This window comes from Trachemys scripta, chromosome 1, assembly GCF_013100865.1.
Source record: "Trachemys scripta elegans isolate TJP31775 chromosome 1, CAS_Tse_1.0, whole genome shotgun sequence".
In the NCBI taxonomy this organism is placed as follows: domain Eukaryota; kingdom Metazoa; phylum Chordata; order Testudines; family Emydidae; genus Trachemys; species Trachemys scripta.
In genome coordinates, this window is record NC_048298.1 from 36,877,327 (window position 1) to 36,902,669 (window position 25,343).

At 40.4% G+C, this 25,343-nt stretch overlaps 1 protein-coding gene across 3 annotated transcripts in view; it reads right to left on the reverse strand.

Moving 5' to 3' along the window:
• IL17REL (interleukin 17 receptor E like) overlaps nucleotides 1-25,343 on the reverse strand; it is a 62,738-nt gene that overhangs the window by 19,737 nt on the left and 17,658 nt on the right. For 2 of the 3 annotated variants that reach the window (XM_034767359.1, XM_034767351.1), the window contains exons 2-6: nucleotides 17,243-17,270; nucleotides 8,478-8,627; nucleotides 6,780-6,889; nucleotides 5,406-5,520; nucleotides 2,523-2,567 (exon numbers count right to left, since the gene is read on the reverse strand). In XM_034767359.1, the coding sequence (XP_034623250.1) occupies nucleotides 2,523-2,567; nucleotides 5,406-5,520; nucleotides 6,780-6,889; nucleotides 8,478-8,627; nucleotides 17,243-17,270 (448 nt within the window). The remainder of the gene's footprint in view (nucleotides 1-2,522; nucleotides 2,568-5,405; nucleotides 5,521-6,779; nucleotides 6,890-8,477; nucleotides 8,628-17,242; nucleotides 17,271-25,343) is intronic. The other variant, XM_034767370.1, reaches the window with a different exon arrangement.

Here is a 25,343-nt window from a genome sequence, read left to right on the forward strand (position 1 = left end):
AGCAGAGTGGCGGCACAATGAACTTTTTCCTGATACTCAGTCTAAAATTTTCTTTGACTAACTCCTAAGTATACCCCTTGTGGTCTTTGTCAAAGCTGCACATGCCATTGAGAAAAGAAATATTTGTTGTAGCAGCATCAGTCTGCTACATGGCTTGTGGGATGATGATTTTGCACAATGGCTCAGTTCTGGCACTAGAATGTGTTACAGACTGTACTATCATCTAAGGAACCAAACAATCAACTGAAATAGGGCTTAGATTCCTCTGTAGAACCTTTGCAGCCTGTAGTTGGCACTAGAGCAGGTTGGGAATTTTCCATCAGAAAAATTAGGTAACAGAAAAATGCAGTTTTCACAAAATCCAAATTTTTCCATGAGAAAATTTTAATTAAAAAAAATTGTCAGGAAAATATAAATGAAATATTTTTATTTGGGTCAGTTTGACCCAAATCAGAATATTTTGTTTTGTTGAACTGATCTGAAACATTTAGTTTCAAATCAGTTCAACAAAACATTGAACTACATTTCCCTATCAGCACACTGCCTTATGAGAGTTATATTTCTGATCGCTATCTCTCTGATGGGCTGGGCTCCCCAGAGGATTTCATCTCCCATAATGCAATGCAGATTTCCCTCTGACTGAGCTGCCTGGTACATCAGAGGAGTCACATGACTCTAGGTGATCCTGGGAGGGATGGCCAGGGAGCCTAGCCTATAGGAAAGAATGGGGCACCAGGCTCCCAAACAACAACTGCCATAAGGGAATGCGCCACTATGTGCTTCTTCAGTTCAATAAACTAAAACAAAACATTTCAATTTGGGGAATGTCAAAAATGTTTTCTTTTGATCAAAAATGTCAGAATGAAACAGTTTTGATACTTTCACAATTTGATACAGATCACAATTTTTCAGAATTTCTGTTCTGCAAAAAATTTCAAAATTTCTACTTTTTGTCACAAGGACAAAACCAAATGTTGACATGTCAGGCTTTCTGGATGGACAGACATTCCAAATTTCGCTTAGTTATAGTCGGGGCATAGGGACTTTGCTGTTGCATCAGGAACCAGTTATATTGGAATTTAACAAGGACATCCTGCCTGCTGCTTTTCATTATTCATTGTGTTACATTGTTCAGCATAAAGTTGTAGCTTTGGTCTTCCAATCATTTGTGTCCATTCATTCATTTGAGGAATGGCATTGATAAACTCCACACTATCCACCACATATTCTACAAGACGCTGACCACCTATTGAAAATAGTGAGAAGGAAGGACATGCAGTTTTTGGTGGTGGTGGGTGGTGGAGGGCTACGGAGGTGGAAATGAATAGACACACTTCAAAGGATAAAAATTTAAAAGCAGGTCTACCCTCAGTAGGGTGTTTTTTAAGCCTATCAGCCTTGACACTGCCCCTTTAAGCTCTCTCTCTATAAAGTTACACTTTGAAGCAAATGGGCATTGTTGGCACATGTGGTTTTCATTCAACTTTATTCACTGTGCACATATGACTAACTTTCCATTGCCCTTTAAGGAGCAAGCATATGCTAAACTCTTGCCCCCCTTTTCGTTGGTAATGGCATTATATGGTAAGTTCTTTGTTTACATGATCATATAGCACTTGACACAGGGTTATGCCATGGGGGAAATAATTATTTTATAAACATGCATTAACCACACTGAAAGTATAGAACAATTTAATATACTAACTGTGGTAGATAAACATGCAAGAGATCCCTTGCCATGTGGATCTACCATAAGACTTTACAGGGAGTTGCGGGTGCTCATTTTAAAAATGTCTTTCTTTCCCCTGTTGCTGTGTGAAAGATCCACCCCAATAACAGGAGAAATTGACTAATTGACAATATAGAGGAAATTGTGAACCTAGCTGTATACAAAGTTCTGTCAAATATTCAAACTGAAAAATCACAGAAAATGCTGGGTTTTTCCCTAATCTCTTCCAGTTATAACCATCCTAAGTGTTACTTGTAACAATAACAGGTAGAAAAATATTCAGCATGTTTTTTTTTAAATTGGCTATATCCCTTTAAGTAGAAAGGGACCTTTCCTGTAGTCCGTACACATGTGCGTACTCCAGCAATAGTCACTATAAATGTAACTGATGTCAGTAGGAATACTCCCATGCTGGTTAAAGGCTGCAGCAGAGGTCTCTGAGTGTATACCTGGAGACCAAACCTGTGTGTGTGAGAATGACAGAGTGTGTAAGATTTAATATTAAACAAAGTGTTAACCCCACTTTTTTATCTATCTACGGTTTCCAAATCAATATTCCCAAAACCTTACATTTGGCAGAATACCCCATGCTCTACCAGTTCTATAACTTTTGTTGATAACAGTTGGAAATGCAGAAGATATTATAGATATACAAGTATAGAAATATAACAGGGAATGGTCCATTGGAATACTTGGCAGCAGTAAAATATTTATCCATCTTGCATTGCTTGACTGTATGCAACTGTACAAGCACAATGACAATGTGATGCATGTCCAATGATGCTCAGCTCACCAAAACAGACTGGAATATGTTTTCCCACATCATTGTTCCTGCAATCTGCAAAATATAGAACAAGAGTTTTCAGCAGTGCTGAGATAACTATACATCTACAAGAAGCCTCTCTATCTGGGTATTTTATGTCTTTCATCACCATAGTTCTGCGCACCTCCTAAAAGGAAATTGCTCTAATGCACTTGAGGCTCATCTCCTTGTTCTGTTTGTTGGTTTGTTTGTTTTTGAAGGAAGAACGTGTATGTCCAGTACAAAGTCATAAAAGATAATGGCACACAGAAAGTGCTTCCTTCCTTCTCACCCACTGATCACTTCACACTAGTATTAAGGAAGTTATATTGCCAGTTTTGGCCTTTTCTCACTACAAATGTTCATGAGAACCTTAAACAAATTTGCAGTCTGGGCTATTACACCACATTTTTTTATCCATTGTTACCTGCAATTAATGTAAGTCATTCCTCCTTTGAAAAAAACACCAATAGTTCCCCAACATAATTTGTCTAATGTAAATATTTGTGAACATTTTTCATGCTGATTTCCTCTTAGGCTTATTGTTATAAGAAATACATTATTTATTTCCTAGGTAGTTTGCCTGACATAAAGGTCAGTTTAGACCCTGGCAGATAATATGCGGTCAGAAATTAGAGTCTTAAGGATTGATTTAAACATGCACTTAGCTAGCTTTATACATCTCCAAGGTTGCTTCCTTAGACTTAGCTTTTTTGGCTAAATCAAAACTGGAAAAGTCTTTTGCTTTCTTTTTCTCATACAATGCCAGGAGCAATTTTCCAGTGTATATCTTTGTTCTTTCTTCCATGTAATGTGGTATCAAATAGGGCTTTCTAATAACTGTTTTTCATTTATGTTCACACACTATATTTCTCATGCAATAAAAAGTGAGGTAATGTAACATGAAATTGAAATGTTTGCATTGAAATGTAAAAATCCCAAGGTTTTATATATATGGTAGAGCTGTCAAGCGATTAAAAAAATTAATTGCGATTAATAGCACGATTAATCGCATTGATAAACCATAATAGAATACCATTTATTTAAATATTTTTGGATGTTTTCTACATTTTCAAATATAGTGATTTCAATTACAACACAGAATACAAAGTGTACAATGCTCACTTTATATTTATTTTTATTACAAATATTTGTGTTGTAAAAAACAAAAGAAATAGTATTTTTCAATTCATCTCATGCAAGTACTGTAGCTATCTTTAGAGATCTCACATTGGTACCTTCTTTGCATTTTGTCAAATCTGCAGTGAAAGTGTTCTTAAAACGAACAACATGTGCTGGGTCATCATCCGAGACTGCTCTAATATAAAATACATGGCAGAATGCTGGTAAAACACAGAGCAGGAGACATACTATTCTCCCCCAAGGTATTCAGTCAACATTTAATTAACGCATTGTTTTTTTAACACGTGTCATCAGCATGGAAGCATATCCTCTGGAATGGTAGCTGAAGGCATGAAGGGGCATACAAATGTGTAGCATATCTGGCACATAAATTCCTTTCAATGCTGGATACAAAAGTGCCATGTGAACACCTGTTCTCACTTTCAGGTGACATTGTAAGTAAGACGCCGCAGCATTATCTCCCGTAAATGTAAACTAACTTGTTTGTCTTAGCGATTGGCTGAATACGAAGTAGGACTGAGTGGACCTGTAGGCTCTAAAGTTTTACATTGTTTTGTTTTTGAGTGCACTTATGTAACAAAAAAAATCTAGATTTGTAAATTGCATGTTCAGATAAAGAGATTGCATTATGGTACTTGTATGAGGTACTTCTACTTGAATTGAAAAATACTATTTTTTATCATTTTTACAGTGCAAATATTTGTAATAAAAATAATATAAAGTGAGCAGTGTACATTTTGTATACTGTGTTGTAATTTAAATCCATATATTTGAAAATGTAGAAAAACATCCAAAATAGTTAATAAATTTCAATTGGTATTCTTTTGTTAAGAGTGCGATTAAAATTGCGATTAATCGTGATTAGTATTTTTAATAGCGATTAATTTTTTTGAGTTAATCGCATGAGTTAACTGCGATTAATTGACAGACCTAATTTATGGCAACACATAACAGGATATAATAAAATCTGTGAAATGTCATCTGACCAGTTTTATAGACAAGTAGCATGCACTGTGCTTTAAATAGTTTGGAACTATTACTATCATACCTGTATATGCAGAAACAAGTAGTAGATCAGAACATTAATTGAAAACAAAAAGCTTCCCTAGAAAGCCCTGTGCATTTCTTCTGAATTTCTACATACAATCTCCCAAAAGGGCTTATTCTAATCTTTGAATATATTTTTTAATAAACTGTTTACATCTAATGTTAAAAATTACTTATTGAGCCAAACTTTCAAAAGGTACCAGAGCCCCAGGTCAAGGGGCAGAGCAGTTGTCTAACAGCCCCCTCAGGACTGAACATGAAATAGGGTAACTGCACATTCAGTAGGGTGACCAGACAGCAAGTGTGAAAAATCGGGACTGGGGTTGGGGGTAATAGGAGCTTATATAAGAAAAAGCTCCAAAAATCAGGACTGTCCCTATAAAATCAGGACATCTGGTCACCCTAACATTCAAAGACAATTTAACTAGCACAACTGCAGTTCTTGCAGATACTTTTGTGGTTGCAGTTTTGCAAACACACTTTTGTGTGTGAACCTTGAGACTCCATTTTGTGTACACCTAACAAAATCATTAAAATATAGGGCTGAATGGATGCTCAGCTGGTGTAAATCATCCCAGGCACACTGACTCAGATGGGACTAGGCAGATTTATACCAGCAGAAGATCTGGTATAAGTTATATAAGTGTTATTTTCTGAAACGTCACTTTAAAGATCATTTCCTACCTTCAACATAGTACTCCTGACTCAACTTGACTTCACAGTAATTTGGTATTGTTTTCATGGTCACATAGATGTGTTGTGCTACATTGACTTCAAAGCAATTAAACTGCACATGCACCTGTTTAAAACATGCATTTAAAATCAAGTTTTTCCATAACTTCCAGAACATATAAGATACACGATATCACAAGTCTAAGCAATGAGTCACTTTTGTTCAAACTGGCTTCTGTTTACAACAACACTATACATTCTTAGAGATCATATGATTGAGAATAATGTAAAAAAAAAACAGACATTATTTTCAGAAGAGATTTCCAAGACTGTCATAATTTCTGATCCAAACTGAGCTAGATTTTGACATTGGATACATACATCTGGTTAAGTCATTGCTGGCAGAACAAATTGTAGTGTGAAATCTGACCTTTCCTTCAGAGGCCTCTAAAAGGTCATTAGTTGTTTCTCAGATTTCAGACTCTCTTACATGTGTATTAGAGGTAAAAAAATGCAATAATTACATTAATTTCATCCAGGAGTTATTCATTTTCAGTCTGTGGCATGGAATTGAGGGAAGTAAGGATCAATTGAGGTCTCCAGTTCTATTTACTGGATGTAAGCCAAGAAAAGCTGTTGGGAAGTGACAGAAAATTTACCTCAATTTCAATGTTATAGGCAGTTCCTGGCCAACTGAATGCTGCACTAAGGCATGTTTGATCAGTGGATAATATTACAGTGAGAGAAGCGAAACAATATTTTGATGAAAGAGACCTCATTTCACTTATCATGAGGCAATATGGTCTTTTCACAACATATACACATGCACAAGAAAGAACATGTTTGTGATATTAATAAAAAGCTATAAGCTACCAGTCATTAAAATAAAAAAATCATCTTATTTTCCACATAGTAGGTCAGATTTTTCAAAGATACTACTTCTGGATTCAGTCTGGCCCTGCAATTTATTTTGCAGTTGAAATTAATACCACCTGACCATTTAAGGTAAATAACTAATACACACATACTTAGATGTCTAAGTGACGTGTTCCATAAGCAATTGCAGGTTCAAAATGGCACGCACTGGCACAAAATGAAAGCTCATGTTGAAAGCGCACTACCTCTTGCAAAATGATAAATGAAGCAATTATTAAAGGTGGTAAAGAAGGGAGTCTATATGTTATAAAAAGTGTTGCAATTTGAGTCATACTCTCCAGTCACTAGTTTTTAAGGTAACATCATAGAAGTATAATCATCATGTACACAGTTTGGCAAAGTCAATTGTGGGATGAAGAAAAGAGAGGCATTGAATGTGTTCTTGTTTTTTTTTTCCTCCAAAGGCTCACAATATTTTTATGCTAAGCAAATCAAAAAGAGGGAGCCTACCTTCCTTCCAAGAAGCTTGTTGCTTGTTTTTCTAGAAAATCTCACATTCACACACTGAGAGTGCTGCATCTCCGCTGAGAGAGAACAGATTTCCAGACCACGAATATTTTCTGAAATTAATTTTTAAATATGTTTTAAAAGGCTGATGCTTCAACATCTTACCAGAACAAAAACTAAACTACAAAACTTGCAGTGCATTCATAGGGTTTCCTTCCATTTGCAAGATACAGAGCTTTATCTGAATGTCAAAATAAGGTCATACATATATATGTCCTTATTTTCATAGGGGGTAACAATTGCTAGGGATTAAAGCACTGATCCTGCAAACCTTTATGCACATGCTTAACCTTAAGCACCTGAGTAGTCCCATTAACTTTAAGTTAATCACAAGATTTTTCAGGAGTCGTACCTAAATAAATGCATTAATAAAAGAGGAGGGGAATTAGATTAATGATACCTCAAAATAGCTATGATACTGAATTCCTTTTTTATACCTGCTTCACTAAGAAAAATAAAGAAAAGACATCTCAGCAACTATGAACTGAGGAAAAACTTATCAGAATAGCTAGTGATAAAGAATAGGTTAGGGAATACTAAAAAAAATAACATATATGAATCTGCCAGACTTGACAATATACAGCCTGGAATATTAAGAGAATTAGCAAAAATAATACATCATTGACAATTATTTTAATAGTCGTAAAAATAGGGCAGTATTGTCTTGGAGGACTGGAGAAAGTAAATTTACTTCAAAAAAGTAAAGAAGAGTGATCCTGGCAATTACTATCCCATACGTTTAACTCCCATCCCTAGCACAAAAAGGCCTGGACCACAGAATTCAAATCCAAGGTCTTGACTCTGGAAAGTTACAGAGGTGCTTAAATTTACACACTTGACTTTAATCAGGCGACTCACAGTTTCCAAAGTTAAGCATGTGAATAAGTCTTTGTAAGGTCAGGGTCCATATCTGGATCTGAATGCACACCACTCCAAAGCTCAGAGGGCTTGGACCAATGTTCTGGTTGGAATGCCTCCTTATCCATGGGGAAATAAAGGAGCAAGTCATGAGAGAAAAAAATCATGAAACATATAGAAGGTCAGAGAATTGTCCACATGAACAGCAAGGGCTTACAAAGAATAGCTCATGCCAAAAAGCTTGATTACTCTTATTTTATTTTTAGACAGAATTACAACTTTAGGCCCTAATATTATAGCTGAAGGCCAATGGGGGCTGCGGGAAGCGGCATGGGCCGAGGGATGTGCTGGCCGCCGCTTCCCACAGCCCCCATTGGCCTGGAACGGCAAACCACAGCCAGTGGCAGCTGCGATCAGCCGAACCTGCGGATGCTGCAGGTAAACAAACCATCCCGGCCCGCCAGCAGATTTCTCTGACACGTAGGTTGCCAATCCCTGCTTTAGTGGAAGAAGGGAAAGCATTAATTGTAATATACTTTGGGTGCAATCCTTGTTCCAATGAAGTCAATGGCAAAATTACCATTGACTTCCATAGGGCCAAGATTTCACTTTTGGATTTTAGTAAAGCAGTAAATACGCTGTTTCATAAAATCTTACTGATATAGTTAATTCAACTCAGCTTGGATATGAACACTGCAATATGGAACAAAATCTGGATGAAGGACCATAAACAAACAGCAAAACAAACCCCAAAATGGTTTAGTAACAAATCTGCAGGCCTACCATCAAGATTCAGGGTCGCTTTAATGCTTAAGTGAAGAGAGCATTGGCTTCCCTGTACACACTTCATCGCTGTTGAGAGTTTCATGCTTTTCAATACGGTAGAAGATAAAGAGGCAGGAGCATCACGGCAGAAACTGTTAAAAATACCAGCTGTGAATGTTAAAAATACATATATATATAAATCCAACTGGCCATGTGGCATTAAAGAAGATCACAAACATGGCCAAAAAAATCCAAAGGTGAAATCCTGGGCCTACTGAAGTCAATGGAAAATTTTGTGGAGACTTCAATGGAGCCTGGATTTCACCCCAATGTTTCTATAAGAAGAATCATGAGTGAGACAGAAGATCAAAGGCCTGAATAGCAAAACATTTTAATTGGTTGTACATTTGAGTGGTGTCGCAGCTTCGGAAGGAAATATCCACCAGTCACAGTTCAGTGACAAATTGCCCAACTCAGGAGAGGAAAAGGAGTTCCTAGCCACAGTTGTAGTCACCAATCATGACTGCACTGTCAGTGCTTTTAGGCTTTCTCACAACCATTAAGTGTATTCTTTTGTGATTAGAGGAACTCTTGGGTTTAGTATTTAATTCCATGGGGGCTGGTGGACTGTCTGGGCGGCTGCTAAATGTCATTTTTACACAAGGGGGCACCATTGCTTTCCTATTCATGGGCAAACATTTCATACCTATAGATTTTCTCTGCCCTTCGGACCACGAAGCTCACAATCAGTGATAAGTGTGGGGCATATTTATCACGGCTGAGGTTTTGTTCATGATGTAGATAGTGGTACATTTCTACATCCAAGACATATTGACTATTTCTTCCTTTATTTTCCTTCTCAGAGTTGTGCATCTCCTACACATCACTGCTTGGGTCTCCTGACAATCCTATGTGAGACTATCATGGAAAGCCAAGAGGGGTTGAGTGGTGGTCATGTGGCCCCAAAATCCCATGCAACTTGCTGGGCTTCAGCAGCTCTTTCCCACCTCGCCAGCCCCCCTAGCCTCCACCACATAGAGCATGATTAGTCAGGATTTCTGCAGGCAGAGTTGATTTCACCCCTCATGTATTTGTTATGCTTTTCTGTCTAAAGGATGTTGTCTTGCAATCATGGGTGAAGAATATCTGATTAATCAGGCTTTGATATAGATCTGCAATTACGTGAGTAGTGTTCTGAAGTGAGGAATTTTAACACATACCCGCCTAGAGGTTGTTTGAATGAGTTGCTGGGCTGTATTTGCTGAAATCTCCATTGCAATACATTGGCTTTGCCACATATGCTGCAGCACCACTTCATTTTAGCTGTGTTAGTACATAACAATGCAATGATTAGTAATATTAATCATTTCTGCAGAACTATAGGAGTGCATGGCACCGGCCATACAAATAAAAGACAAGGTGCCTTCCCCAAAAAGTTTACAATCTAAGGGCTAAAATTTGCCCTTTGGGTATGTGGCCAAGAATAGCTTCCACACATGGATGTTTATTTGCTCACATGGAAGGTGAATGAACCATGTCCATAACACTGACCCTACAGAGGGAGGTGAGGGGTGGAGGGAGAAAGACATGGGCACGTCATCTTCCCACCAATGACGCAGAGAATCACTGATCTATTAATACTCAGAGGCATTATTATCTCCTGAGCACAGTGCCCACTAATCTCTGGGGTTCTCCCTTTAAGCGGGAGTTTCAGCAGCTGCTGTTGGCAGGGGAAGCCCATCATCATGGATCTACAAGACACGTGATGCAAATGTGTGCATCTCTGTTGATTTCAGTGGAGTCATACCCATTTACATTGGGTCTGAATTTGACCCCAAATAGAAGAGGAGTATATATCAAATGCAACCACAATACATAACACTATGGCCCTGATTCTCCACTCCTTTACTCTGATTTTATGCACTTGGAACTCCACTGAACTCAATGGAGATACACTAATGTAAAACCAGTGGAAAATCAGGCCCTTTTACCCTAGTTCACATAATTTCAGAGCTACCTAATATTTAACTATATGACTCCTAGATGGCATTCAGCTTTAGTTGCCAGCTCTTCAATTAGAAAAATTTGCTGCAAAATCCAGAGATCTTTTCTTGGACAGCATCATCTGACATGTGATTGTTCATAATCTGTCATACCAGCACAGAGTAACCAGGCTGCACTCTTTTCATATGAGCAAATTATTAAACAATGACTCAAATAATTAATTTGTAGGTTCCTGGAGGGTTATAAGTAAGGCTACAGTGTTATCACAGAGGTTGTGGAAGTCATGTGACTTCAGCCCTGGCGGCTGGGAGCTACAGGGTCCCTCCGCCTCCTGCAGTGACAGGGAGCTGTGCGGTACCCTCACCGCCTAATGCAGCAGGCCCCCAAGCTCTCGGATGCCATGGGCAGTGGGGGTACCTGCAGCTCCCAGCTGCTGCAGGCAGGGGGGGTACCCCACAGCTCCTAGCCACTGCCAGGGAAAAGGGGATCCCGCAGGTCCCCACCAGTAGAGGTGGCAGAGGGACCCCCGCAGCTTCCTGGCCACCGCTGCGGGGCAGGAGGACACTGGCAGCTCCCAGCCACTGCCACGGGATAGGGGGACCCGGACAGCTCCCCACCACCACCGCAGGGCAGGGGGCCCCTGCCACTCCCTGCAGCACCCCACTGCTGTGGTGGGGCAGGGGGATCCCCGCAGCTCCCCAGATGATGATGCAGGGCAGGGGGACCCTGACAACTCCCCGCCACTGTGACAGGGCAGGGTGACCTCCACAGCTCCCCACTGCCACGGCGGAGCTGAGGGACCCCCGCAGCTCCCCACCATGGTGGCAGCAGGGGGACACTGGCAGCTCCCCTCTGCTGCCGTGGGGTAGGGGGACCCCCACAGATCCCTGCGGCTGCAGCAGGGCAGGGGGAGTCCCGTAGCGCCCCGCTGTCGCAGGGGGTCAGGGGGAAATCTGCAGCTCCCTGCTGCCATGGCAGGGCATGGGGACCGCCCCCCCATGACCTGTCTGTGATTTTTACTAAAAATATCCATGACAAAATCTTAGCCTTAGTTATAAGGAATATCACCATGGATTTGTCAAGAACAAATCATGCCAAACCAACTTCATTTCCTTCTTTGATAGGATTACTGCCCTAGTGTATAGGGGGAAAGCAGTAGGATGTGATATAACTTGATTTTTGTAAGGCTTTTGACATGGCTCCACAAGACATCCTCCTAAGCAAACTAGGGAAATGTGGTCTAGATTAATTTATTATAAGGTAGATGCACAACTGATTGAAAGACCATACTCATAGAGTAGTTTTCAATGGTTTGCTCTCAAATTGGGAGGGCATATCTAGTGGGGTTCCTGATTGGGAGTCAGTCCTGAGACCGGTACTAGTCAATATTTTCATTAATGCATAATGGAGTAGAGTGTTTGCTTATAAAATCTGAAGATGATACCAAGCTGGGAGGGCTTGCAAGCATTCAAAATGATCTTGACAAATTGGAGAATTCGTCTGAATTCAACAAGAAGAAATCCAATAAAGACAAGTGCAAATTACATCACTGAGGAAGGAAAAATCAAATGCTCAAGAACAAAATGGGGAATAACTGTCTAGGTGGTAGTACTGCTGAAAAGGATTTGGGGGTAATAGTGAACCACAAACAATATGAGTCAATGTGATGCAGCTGCAAAAAAGGCTAATATGATTCCGGGGTATATTAACAGGAGTGTTATATGTAAGACACAGAAGATAATTGTCCTGCTTTATGTGGCATTGGTGAGGCCCCTGCTGGAGTATTGTGTCCAGTTCTGGGCACCACAATTTAGGAAAGATGTGGCCAAATTGGAAAGAGCCCAGAGGAGAGCAACAAAAATTATAAAAGGTTTAGAAAACCTCAGCTATGAGGAAATGTTGAAAAAAACTGGACATATTTAGTCTTGAGAAAAGAAGATTGAGGGGCAACCTGATAATAGTCTCCCAATATGTTCAGGGCTGTTATAAAGAGGACGGTGATCAATTGTTCTCCATGTCCACTGAAGGTAGAACAAGAAGTAAAGGGAGATTTAGATTAGATGTTAGGAAAAACTTTCTAACTATAAGGGTAGTTAAACTCTGGAATAGGCTTCCAAGGGAGATCGCGGAGTCCCCGTCTTTGAAGGTTTTAAAAACAAGTTGGACAAACACCCATCAAGGATAGACTAGGTTTACTTGGTCCTGCCAGAGAGCCAGGGACTGAACTTGATGACATCTCAAAGACCCTTCCAGCCCTACATTTCTATGATTCTATGATTCTATGAATATAAATGGCAACCAGAAGCAATAACATCTGCTTTAAGTCTCCAGGAAATGCTACATGCTTGCTGTCCCATGTACAATATTGCTTTTTCTCATATTTTATTATAGTTAATTTTAGGGAATATCAATGCATAGTATATTAAATGAAACAAACTCAGAAGAATCTTTATCTTGAAAATTCATATGTCTTACAAATATTCCCTTTGGGTGGATTCAACAATATCTCCTTCTGAGTTTAATTTAATTTGGCCTTTTGCTATACCATCTTGAGGTTTGATATTATTAGACCCCAGAATTTAAATCCCAGGGTTAAAGGCCTATTCCACAGCTGAATGGGAGAATTTCAAGCAATGCATAGCTGATATGCATTCTTCTCTTTGGCTCAGCATTTGACAATTGCCCAAGAGTGGTTTTAGGGATCAATATTGCTGAAGATGTTCCTTCAGATCAGACCTAAAACTAAGATCTTGACCATTAGTAGTCATTAAAGAGTCATATTTTATGGCTGTAAGGGAGATAACTGTAGTGTAGAGGCCAAAATCCAACTTTATTTTACAGTAAATTACCCCCACGATTACTCTCAGATCCCACTCCATTACAGCTGTCCCTAATAATGGCTATTACATTTATCCCAAGAAGTGGTAGGAAAAGCAAAATGCTGTGTAAAGAAAAGTGATCCCTTCACGTTAGTTTTTTTCAGTTCTTTAAGGCATTTTGAGGATATCATAAAACTGTTTGTAAACAAATAAATAATAATTTTAAATACTTCATAGCATGGATTTTGCATGACTACATATATTTTGTTTCAGAATAAATGGTCAGTAGAGGGAAGAAATGACAGAAGAAAAGTCGAATTCCCTTCCTGTAAATGTTCTCAGACACTCCTGATATCAAAACTATGAGACTGCAAGTATCTGCCCTATTTATTTCTAACTAATTCTTCAACATCATAAGCGTTATCTTTATAATCTCTATTATTTTCCCCTCATTAGACCAGGGTTTCTCAAACAGGGGTCGCCGCTTGTGTAGGGAAAGCCCCTGGTGGGCCGGGCCAGTTTGTTTACCTGCCCTGTCCGCAGGTCCAGCCGATCGCGGCTCCCACTGGCCGCGGTTCGCTGCTCCGTGCCAATGGGAGCTGCTGGAAGCAGCGGCCAGTAAGTCCCTCAGGCCACACCACTTCCAGCAGCTCCCATTGGCCCGGAGCAGCAAACCGCGGCCAGTGGGAGCTGCGATCGGCCGGACCTGCAGACGGGGCAGGTAAACAAACCGGCCCGGCCCACCATGGGCTTTCCCTACACAAGCGGCGACCCCTGTTTGAGAAACCCTGCATTAGACAGTTACCTTTAGGGAGCACACACACTTCTTTACATTCCTAATTAGTAATTTGACCTACACTACAGGACAGCTGTAAGATATACTTTTCTCCACAGTGCAGGTGCGACCTACATTTGGCCTGAATATGAAATATAACTATAATTATGGTTATAATCCCTCTATCCTAGTGTTTTGTTAATAGAAATATTGCTAATTATGGACACTGGTAATTTGGTGGTCTGTCAAACATCTGCAAGGGCTTGCTTTTCAGCATGAACATAATTTCCATGTGGTTTTGCCACCAGCCCAGCCACAGCTGATTCTTTGTTATATGATGATGGAGCAAGCAAACAAGAAATGTCTGATATCTGGCAGCTTGGAACAACTCAACCCTTTGTAAACTTGGACTGAAGAAACTATGGTTGTGAGGGGAATAAGGAATGGACATATTATTTCAATCATTTAAAGCCTGGGGCAAGAAGCTCAAATTAGACAATAACCTTAATCAGAGGACATACAAGGTAAATGAATCACAGATACAATCTGACATCCTAGCATAGTTCTAATTATTTTTAACCTGAAATTTTGCCCTTATAAGTGTTCTAAAGTATTTAGTATACTTGCAGTATATCTCCAAATATACCTAAAGGTATACTAAAATTGCTTCACAGGCATATGAACCCATAAAGCTATTTTGCATAGCACTTGTAAATTTACCCCAACATCTTCTGGATCAATTTATTATGATGATTCAACACACTTCCAAATCAACTTGTTATATTCCCACATGAAGACAATTGAAGTTCAACTTGTGGTTAATGAATAGTAAAACATACTTGCTACATACACCAGTTCTGAAGTTAACTAGATTTTCAAGTTGACAATGTCTGTTTAAAATAGATATCACTGTGTAGTAAATTCTGAAAATTTTACACTTATGTTTTCATGGATTCATAGATTCCAAGGTTAGAAGGGACCATTGTGATCATCTAATCTGACCTCCTGTATGACACAGGCCTTAGAACTTCCCCAAAATAATAGAACATAGCTTTTAGAAAAACTTCCAATTTTGATGTCAAAATTGCCAGTGATGGAGAATCCTCCACAACCTTTGGGAAACTGTTCCAATGGTAATTAACCTCATAGTTAAAAAATTATGCCTTGTTTCCAGTCTGAATGTGTCTAGCTTCAATTTCCAGCTGTTGGATCATGTTATACTTTTGACTTCTATGTTGAAGAACCCATTATCAAATATTTGTTCCCCATATAAGTACTTATAGACTGTGATCAAGTCACCCCTTAACTGTTTCTTTGTTAAGATAAACAGATTGAGGTCCTTAAGTGTATCACTATAAGGCATGTTTCCTAATCTTTTAATCATTTTATGTGGCTCTTCTTTGAACCCTCCCCAATTTACCTTTCTGAGTTGTGGACACCAGAATTGGGCACAGTATTTCAGTAGCTGCTGCATAGTGCCAAATACAGACATAAAATAATCTCTCTCCTCCTCCTTGAGAGTCTTCTCTTTATGTGTCTAAGCATTGCATTAGCCTTTTGGTCACAGTATTGCACTGGGAGTTCATGTTCAGCTGATCATCCACCATGACTCCCAAATCTTTGTCTTACTGCTTCCCAGGACAGAGTCTCTCATCCAGTAAGTATGGCTTACATTCTTTGTTCCTAGATGCATATATTCAAATTTAGCCAAAAAATGCATATTGGTTGCTTGTGCCCAGCATACAAAGAGATCCAGACTTGTCCTCTTCATTATTTATCACCCCCCCCACCAATGTTCATGTCATCTGCAAACTTTATCAGTGATTGTTTTATGTTTTCTTCCAAATCAATGAAAAAAATGGTAAATGGCGTAGGACCAAGATATCACACCATTTTGAACATATTACATAGTGATGCACAGATGCCTAACCCTTTTTCTGACAAAAATCCAATTTTATAAGCATTGTTATTGAATTGACATCATCAAGTTGAAATCTAATCAGTTTTAAAAAAATGAATTAAAAGTAATTTTATCCATTACACTTGTTCCTAAGTCCTCTTGAGCCCCAATTTTTATGGGGATTTTACGATCACATTTTCTTATTTATAAACTATATTTTCTCTCTCGAGCTGCTGACAAAAGACCCACCCCAAAAAAAGAGGAAACCAAGACCTCAATCTTGAGAACATTTACACGTCTGCTTACTTTTACTCATGTGAGAAGTCCCACTGAAGATAATAGGATCTCTCACATACTTATAATTAAGTGCATGGTTGATTTTTTGCAAAATTGGTGCTCAAGATTGCAACCTCAGTGAGACAGAGCTCATCTTTTGGTTATTTATGAGTACAGTGTGTTGTACCTTAGAGCTCTAATACCTGATTGGGACCATTTTAGGTGCTTTTACAATATAAATAATATATAATAATAATAACTGATTGACTAGACAGGGGAACAGTGGAAATGACAGTACATAAAGTGCTGTCAGATGCACAAAAGAAATACAATGAGGACAAAGAGAAGTTATTTTCTAATCTCTTTCACTTCTAGCCATCCTTGTGTGTCTTATAATAATGATAGTGGGTACAAATTTTCAGACAAAAGTGTGATATAGGCCCTGATCCGGCTACTGGCTCTGCTTGGCTGGACCCTCACATCCAAATGGAATTCCTTGCAGAACTAGGCCTTCAGATCAGGGACAGTATCTACCTCTGTGTTTGTATAGTATCTAGCACAATCCGGACCCAATTCTAATTCTGGAACAAACAAACTAAATAAATGTTACAAGTGTCCTTCCCTTTAAGGCCAAAACATCATGCTAAAGGGCTTCCTCAGTCTGCCCAAAGAAAGGATAATATGGCTTGCTTTAGCCAAGGCAGAGTACAGGGTCAAAACCCCATTTCTTCTATCAGCTCCTGCACTGCCTTTTGTGAGGGCTACAGAATTCATTCTTCAGGGAATCAGATACCTAATCCCATAGGTGTTAGAACGAGGGTTTCTGGGGGTGCTACTGCACCCCCGGCTTGAAGTGGCTTTAGGGAAAGATTCTGTAAAACTGGTTTTAAATACCATGTCAAATGATCACACTGCCCTGATGTGGCCTTTGAGGGGATTTATTACTTGTAGAGACCATTTTTTTGTCCATAATTTAAAAATAACACAAACTGGAATTGCTTATACTTACTGGAAGGTTTGCTTTTACAATGAAAGCCCTGCAAATAAAAATAAGGATGATTAAAAATACTGTTTTGAAGAAAAAAGATGCTTTAGAGTTAGTGTACACGTAAATATAAACATAGTTTAACAAATAGTCCCATATTCGCTCATTAGGTAAATCATTTTTAAAATAGAAGCATGACTTACCTTCAATAACACAACAATAGAAACATGCACAATGCTAAGGCATAAGGGCCTGAGTCAACCCCCGCAGAGTCAATGAGGCCTATTTGATCAATTTACAATCTTTGTATTAAAGTTCTTTACAAGAACTATATTATAACAATTCCACCAAATTATATCCCTTCACATAACACAAGAACTCTAGGCCACCCAATAAATTAATAGGCAGCAGATTTAATAACAAAGAAAACAAAGTACTTCTTCATGCAACACATAGTTAACCTGTGGATGCTGGAAGGCCAAAAGTATAACTGGGTTCAAAAAAGAATTAGATGCGTTCATGGAGGCTAGGTCCATTGTGGTGAGGTGGAGCAGCCTCATACCAACACAGAGAGAGTTAACTCACTTTGTTGGGCTCCCCTAACCCCCCCTTTCCCCTCACAGAGAGTGGCGGCAGGGCAGGAAGTATAAGAACAGAGCTCTGCAGCCCAGTTGGAGCCAGATATCTTTCCCAGGAAGTTTAATTGCCCATGGAGCTCACAACCAGCTTGGCGGGTGACGACTCTCCTGAGCTAGCCTGGAGACAAGGCCAGCCACTACCCCGGAAGACTGAGGAACCCAAAGACGAAGCAGAGAATGAGCCACTCATCAGGGTTACTGGGAACCAGGCCACAGTGGCCACAGAGCAACCCAACCAGATGCCAGTAGGAAGCAGCCCAGGGGAATCAGACATTGGTCCTGTTGTGTTGCCGGGAGGCGAGGCAGCAATCTAACATTTCCAAGCCAACCTAGCGACAGAATCACCCATCCCTTCAAGATCCCTGGGCTGGGACATGGTGGAGCAGGGTGGGCCCAGGTCCCCATATCTTGGGCCCCACACTCAGTGCTGGATGAGCGCTAACCCCCACATCCAAGAGGCCTAAGCTATTGCTCATTTAGTTGCCCCGCCACAAGCCATGATGCTCACAGATCTGGTGTGGGTGCTGAGTTCCCAGCACTACCAAAGGAGGTGACCCTGAGATGCAGGAACTTTACATCCATCAATGGCTATTAGCCAAGATGGTCGGGGGCACAACTCCATGCTCCGGGTGTCCCTAACTTTCCAAATGCCAGAAGCTGGGACTGTACGACAAGAGATGGATCATTTGAAATTGCCCTGGTCTGTTCATTCCCCCTGAAGCACCTGGCACTGGCCACTGTCAGAAGACAGGATACTGGGCTAGATGGACCATTGATCTGACCACTATGGTCGTTCTTATGTTCTTATACAACTATGAGTTGATAAGTTGGCAATGATATTTACTGTGTCCAAAAGTGTATTAGACTGTTTGCATTTCCAGTACAAGCTGATTGTGCAGGGATCTAATCCTATTTGTGCTAGCTACCTTCCATACACTTTTGGAGCTGTAGATATAATAATTGATAATATTAATATTAGTCAAATAATTTTTAAAGAGGACTTATGTATATGACAAGACAAACATTCAAATCAATCACCTCCAAGTCAATAAGACTTGCTTTTTTATTTAAGAGTATTCAGGCCCCAGTCCCACAAATGGGATTACTCAAGTGGGTAAGTGTTTGCAGGATTTGGGTATAGAACAGTAGGGAGAGGGGGCCTGATTTTCCACTGCCTTCCTCCAGGTATAGTCATCTACTTCTGGGGAAAGCCAGTACAAAGAAGGTGTTAAATGCTACCACTGGTGTGAACAGAGAATTCTGATCTGATAGAATTTTACACCCACTTCACAGAAAAAAGAAAAAGCTTGAAACTAAATACATGCAAAAGTGGGTGGAAGTGATTCCAGAATTGCAGGATGAGATTTCCGAGCTCTGCTTGTAAATTTATTTAATGTTTTTTTAAAATACATGGCAAAGATAATTGAACAAATCTTCAGTTCGGATTATGGCTCCTGTCCTGCAAATCTATATGCATGCTTAACTTTATGCAGATAGTAGTCCATTGACCCTACTGACAACATTCATGTATCTAATGTTAAGCTCATGCATAAAAGTGTTTGCAGGACTGAGACTAAGAAAATAGCAAGTTTAATGCTCTAAAACAAAACCATTTTTAGTTATCTGAGCACCACTGAGGAGCATCTGAGAAACCTCTTTACAAGAGAAAACCAATACCCCAAAACAGCTTAAAAGATTTGTATGAAATTTAGAAGAAATCATTTGAGGAAGTTATAAGCACCTAAAAATAGGAGATTTGAATGGGAAATAATGCGGTGAGCAGGGCAGAATCTCTGAGCAAATGGGGGAATAGGAGGGGGAGGGAGGTGAGCTACTGAGCCCTGGAGGGAGGGAGGGAGGGAGGCTCCAGGCTGGGGAACGGAATCCCAGTAATTCCTACTGCTGCTTCTATGGCAGTTACTCTGTGGCTGGAGCCCAGTGTCCCCACCTCCCGAGTGCTGGTGCCCTATCCCGTCCCTTCCTATACACCATCCTGGCAGCCGGCACATGAGCTCCTACCCCTCCCTGGGCCAGGTGTCTCCACTGGGACCCACAGTGACTGTAGGGTGGGACTGGGCTAGGCTGGGGAGTCCCACCTGCTCTCTGATGGTAGGATTGCCAACATCATATTTCAAAAATAAGGGACTGTTTTGAAATAAGGGACTGTCTTAGCACCCCCACCTCCTGCCTCGTCCCAATATTATCATTATTATATCATCATCATTATTAATAATAATTAATTAATAATGAGCAATATGCGCCTACATTCGCCAGTTGTATTTCTTGCTGCTTTTTGCAGCATTCAGCAACTCCCGATCTTGTTGTACAAAGATGAAGAAATCTTTGCAGGATAACTGGAAGTTTATGCAAATTTGGAGTTCGCGTTTAATTAAACCTACAATGCATCTGTTTTGTACGTCAAACCATTTATTCCCCATTAATGAAAAAATCCTCTCTATAAATGCGGTTGATTATGGCACACTAAGTACAAACAACACAATTTTGAACAAGTTTCCTTTTCCACACTTCTGAAACACATACACCCATTTTTCACTGATCAATTTGGAAATGTCATTTCTTGATGTTTCGATCACATCTCGACTAGTGCAGAATTCCTCATAGCGCTGGTCCATGTTTACAATTTCCCTCATTTTGATTGCGTCTGTTACATCCTCAAGATCTGAGAAACTAAACTTCTCGAAGAGGCTAATGGGTTTCAGCTTCATCACTGCATTGTCAGTAGAGAAATCAAACCATTTATCACTGTACAAAAGCACAGAGTCATAAAACTTAATGAAGTCTTCTTTAACTTTGCTTTTTGTTGTGGGAGTAGCTTTTTCATCAGTCGTTTGGCTTGGAATCCAAAAAAACCCAATCCTGTCTCAGACTTAGCATCTTCAACTTAAATTGGCACATCTCTGCGTACATGTCAGTAATGCATAACTTTGATTCCTCCAACTTTCTCACATATACATCAAAGACACAAGCCGCGTTGTGGGAAAAACACATGTACCTTTCCATATTACAGGTATACTCGCCATCTTCTGTGAAAATGTTCTTTAATGCTACTGGATAAGACTCCCCTAGTGACTTGAAGTAGGCTGTAATTGCTGGCCAGTTTCTCAAAAAATTGATCGACTGCTGAGTTAAGGAATAGCTATCTTGTACTCACATGTTGCAGTACTTCTTTCTATTCAATGTCAACAAACTCAAAAAAGCTTCAGAGTTCTTTTCTGTGTATTGCGGACATAGAAAAATGGTTGTAAATTTTCAACACAATTGTTCCTATGTCAACTGGCAGCTGATCATTCGCATGTTTGCAAGTATTGTGGACTATGTGTGCGGGGCATTTCGCCTTCAAAATGCAGTCATTTTCAGTACATAACAACTTATACACTGAACTGTGTTTGCCATAGTTCACATTTGCATTATCAGCAGAGTATGCAGTAAGACAATTAACGTTAAGATGGTGTTTCTCTGGGCAGTTCGTTATAGCATGATGAATGCCTTTTGCGGATTCATCACTGTCTTCATAAAAATCAAGCAGCTTGCACTGAATGCCATCTGATATGGTGAAATATTGTAGGCACATTGGAAACATCTTCCTGTTCCCCTTATTTGAAGCATCAGTCACTACAGAGAAATACACACGCTGTTCTAGTGGCGATGGTAATAAATCCCATAAACAACCCCCCACAGACTTTGGGGCCAAAATATTGGTCACTAATAGCTCTGCTTTGGTTCTTCCACAACACAATTGGTTTGCAATATTTGAATTACAAAACTTGATTTGAATCACTGGCAAGCTTATTATCACAGTCCCCTTGCTGTTGTAACATAGGCTGTGTTTAACTGTGTGGTGCAGTAAACTGTTGCAATTTCCCATGCTGCAATTCGACTTTCAGTGTTTGAAGAGAGCAAAGAATTTGCTAATATTTGTCATACCTTTGGCCTGTGTGTTTTTCTTATGTTCATTGGCTACTGCGTGCTGCTTCAGGTCAGTTTCAGCTCCATGCCCGAGAGTGAATTCACACCAGCACAAAGTACAAAAGGCCCAGTTGTATTTTTCTTCCCACTGACTTTTACATCTACACAGTCTCTTCATTTTTTTCTCTTTAAGTCTAAGAGAACTGTCCAGTGTTCCCACTATTTCACTCATAATTGCATCGAATGATTTCCTGACCATGTAAAAATGTGCTGCAGCTAATGTTAGCCACTAATAACACTGGTCTACAATTTTTGAGAAGTCGTCTGCTTCAGAGATAAAATGTGCTATTTATTATGTATTGTGATGTGCTGAATTCAAATATGACAATTAAAACAACTGATTGGCTACTGTTTCTAAGATATTTAAGTTTTTACATTTTATGTCTATGTATATTGTGTAGATAGTAGAGTTTTAATCATAAATTGTAAACCTAGGTCTTTTCATGTGTTTATGGTTGCTTTACATGATAATATTTCACCTGTCCTGTTTATGTAACACTTTAAAAATCAGCAAATAAATAAAATTTATTATGAAACAAAAGGCAAAAAATCCCTGACAAGGTCGTTCAGTTCACCTTGTGTTATGAGGTGTGGTTCAGAGGAGGAGGATGGGAGAAAATGAGGGTCCTGTGACATTGATGGTTCAGGACCAGAAGTTTCATCCTCTTCCTCTTCCTCGTCTGACTCAAGTGAGAATGATTCTGGTACATCAGGAACCGGAAGTCCTTCTCCGTGGGGTACTGGGCGTATAGCTGATGGAATGTTTGGATAATGCGCAGTCCACTTTTTCTTCTTTGACACACCTTTCCCAACTGGAGCCACCATGCGGAAGTAACAATTGCTGGTATGATCTGTTGGCTCTCTCCAAATCATTGGCACTGCAAAAGGCATAGATTTCCTTTTCCTGTTCAACCACTGGCGAAGATTTGTAGCACAAGTGTTGCAGCATATGTGTGGTGCCCACCTCTTGTCCTGATCTCCAATTTTGCAGCCAAAATAAAGGTGATAGGCTTTCTTAACCTTAGTGGTTATACTGCGCTTTTGTGATGCAAAAGTCACTTCACCACAAACGTAGCAGAAGTTATCTGCCCTGTTCACACAAGTACGAGCCATCTCTGCTCACTTTGGCTAAACAGAAATGTGTCCCTTTGCAAAATCAAACACTGACAAATAAGAGAGCACAACACTGTATGATTTCTAGAGCTGATATAGGACAATTTGTTCAGCAGAGTGATGTAAGCTTCGTTATGATTGCATCATCCATGACGTCTAGGAATAATATGATGCAATTCATATCATGTATGACGCAATACCAGCTTCAGATTGCATCATTCATTGTTTTGCCTAAAAAGCAAGTACTGTCCAAACCCAGTCATAGATTTATTCATAGATCCAGTCAAAGATGTATTTTAGTCATTTCTGGTTTAAATTGAGATCCCTTCCCTTTATAACTCACTTATCCCCCGCCATTCCCAAGTCAAGGGTCATATATACTGACTCAATAGCATATCTTGAAAACTAGAGCCAATCAACAATTTTAAGCATCATTTTCTTTCTCCGTGACCCAGAATTAGTAAAGTTTGACTACATTTATTTCAGAAGCATTTTGGCTGTAGAGCAGTGTAATATGATTTCCAAATATTAGTTCCGCTATAGCCAGAGGTTCCCAAACTATGGGTTGTGGCCCTGAGGGGGGCATGATACCATTATCAGGGAGGCACAAAGACTTGATGGGGTGATGCTGAAAGGCTGGAGGATGCTCTGTCCAGCAGGAGAAGTAGACAGGTCTCTGAAGAGGTGGTCTCAGCTGCAAGGACCAGGCTCCCTGCCCACCTCATTCCCCAACTGCTGCAGCTGCAGCAGTCAGCCACCAACCAGCAGTTATGCTCCTCTGCTGGGGATGTTGGCAGAGACTCTGCGAGTGGGGAGGCTACACCCCAGAAGTACTGACCCCCTGCCAGACAGAGCCCCTTTCTGACCCTGGCCCTTCAGCACAGCTCCAGGGCACACAGCCTTGTCCACTTGCCCTGCCTGCAGAGCCTGCGCCGGGAAAGCAGACAGGCAGCACTCAAGGGCTGGAGTCAGCAGGGGGCCCTGTCCAGCAGGGATCAGTACTCACAGGTGCATCTTTCCACTTCCCACCTGACCCTGGCCCCAGAGCATGATCCTGTCTACTTTCACTGCTCAGCACTAAAGGGCAGAGTCCGGAGGAGAGTAGAAAGATGCACCCGTGAGTGCTGGCCCCTTGCTGTTGAAATACACGATAAAAGGCATCCTGTATAGTATGGGACAGGCAATTTTCTATTTAAATAAGGGTCGCCCCCCGTAATATGGGACTGTTGGCAACACTACATTGTGGCCATCCCTATCTCATGTGCCACTGTGGCCACTCCAGCCCCTCCTCTGGGTCCCACTCTCGACTTTGCCCCTCATCCCCGCAACACATCTGCATAACATAGCTGGCGCCTACTCTTGCCTCCACAACATATTAGGGGGAGGGGCAGAATCAATTGGGGAAGCAGAAAATAGATCCGTCCCCCCAATATTTCCATTGCAGTGCCATTAGAGTTTGGCCCAGCCACCCCTCTGTCATGAATGGATTTGCAACATGTCACACAGGGTCACAGCACCACTTGACCCCGTGCAGTATGTCACAATGCCCTGAGCAGGGAGTTGGGCCCAGCCCCACCGGACAGGAGCCGTCGCTACTGGATGAGTCTGAGGCAAGCTCACTCTCAAGATCTGTATGAAAAAGGTGCCACACATACACCTAAAGGCCACTGTAGGGGGTGGGGGGGAAGCAGCTCCCCTATTAGCTCCGCTACCGGCTTGAGGTAGGCCATCACCTTTGCCATGGCAGTGTGTCAAAAGTGAACCATAAAACCAGACATGCCCTGAATGGTGGTGTTTCAGATACACTTTCATCAATAATAAAAAGAAACAGGTGGCCACGAATTTTCATGGGCTAATAATTTATTCAAAATTTCTCACACTGACACTTCTCACAAGTTTCTGTTGGCTATCCTGGGCCTACGCAGTGTAAATTACATGCAAAGGCAGGTACCACCTTTATATAATATAATACTTCAATGTCACCTAATAAAGAAAATCTAAGGAAAACCAGTCTTACCTTACACAATTGTTACACGACTGGAATATATCTAAGTCAAAATATTTCGAGTGACTGACATCACTGGGATTTGTGGCTGCCCCGGACCTTTGAAACCCAGGTCATGGGAGAATTAAATGAATGCACATATTGGACCGTGTGAGATCTTATTTACAAAACCATGTCTGCTGCCAGTAAAATCAGTAAAATCATTTCTACTTAGAAAGCATTTTTGCATAAGGAAAATGCTTAAACAATATCATCCAATTTCCTTATTTGTATTTCCCAGCACAGTATAATCAGTAGAAAGGAAACAATTACTTTCTCCAAACTAATGCAATGCAATAGTAAACTTTAAAAAAGCAGAAATGAAACAAGTCATCCTATATAA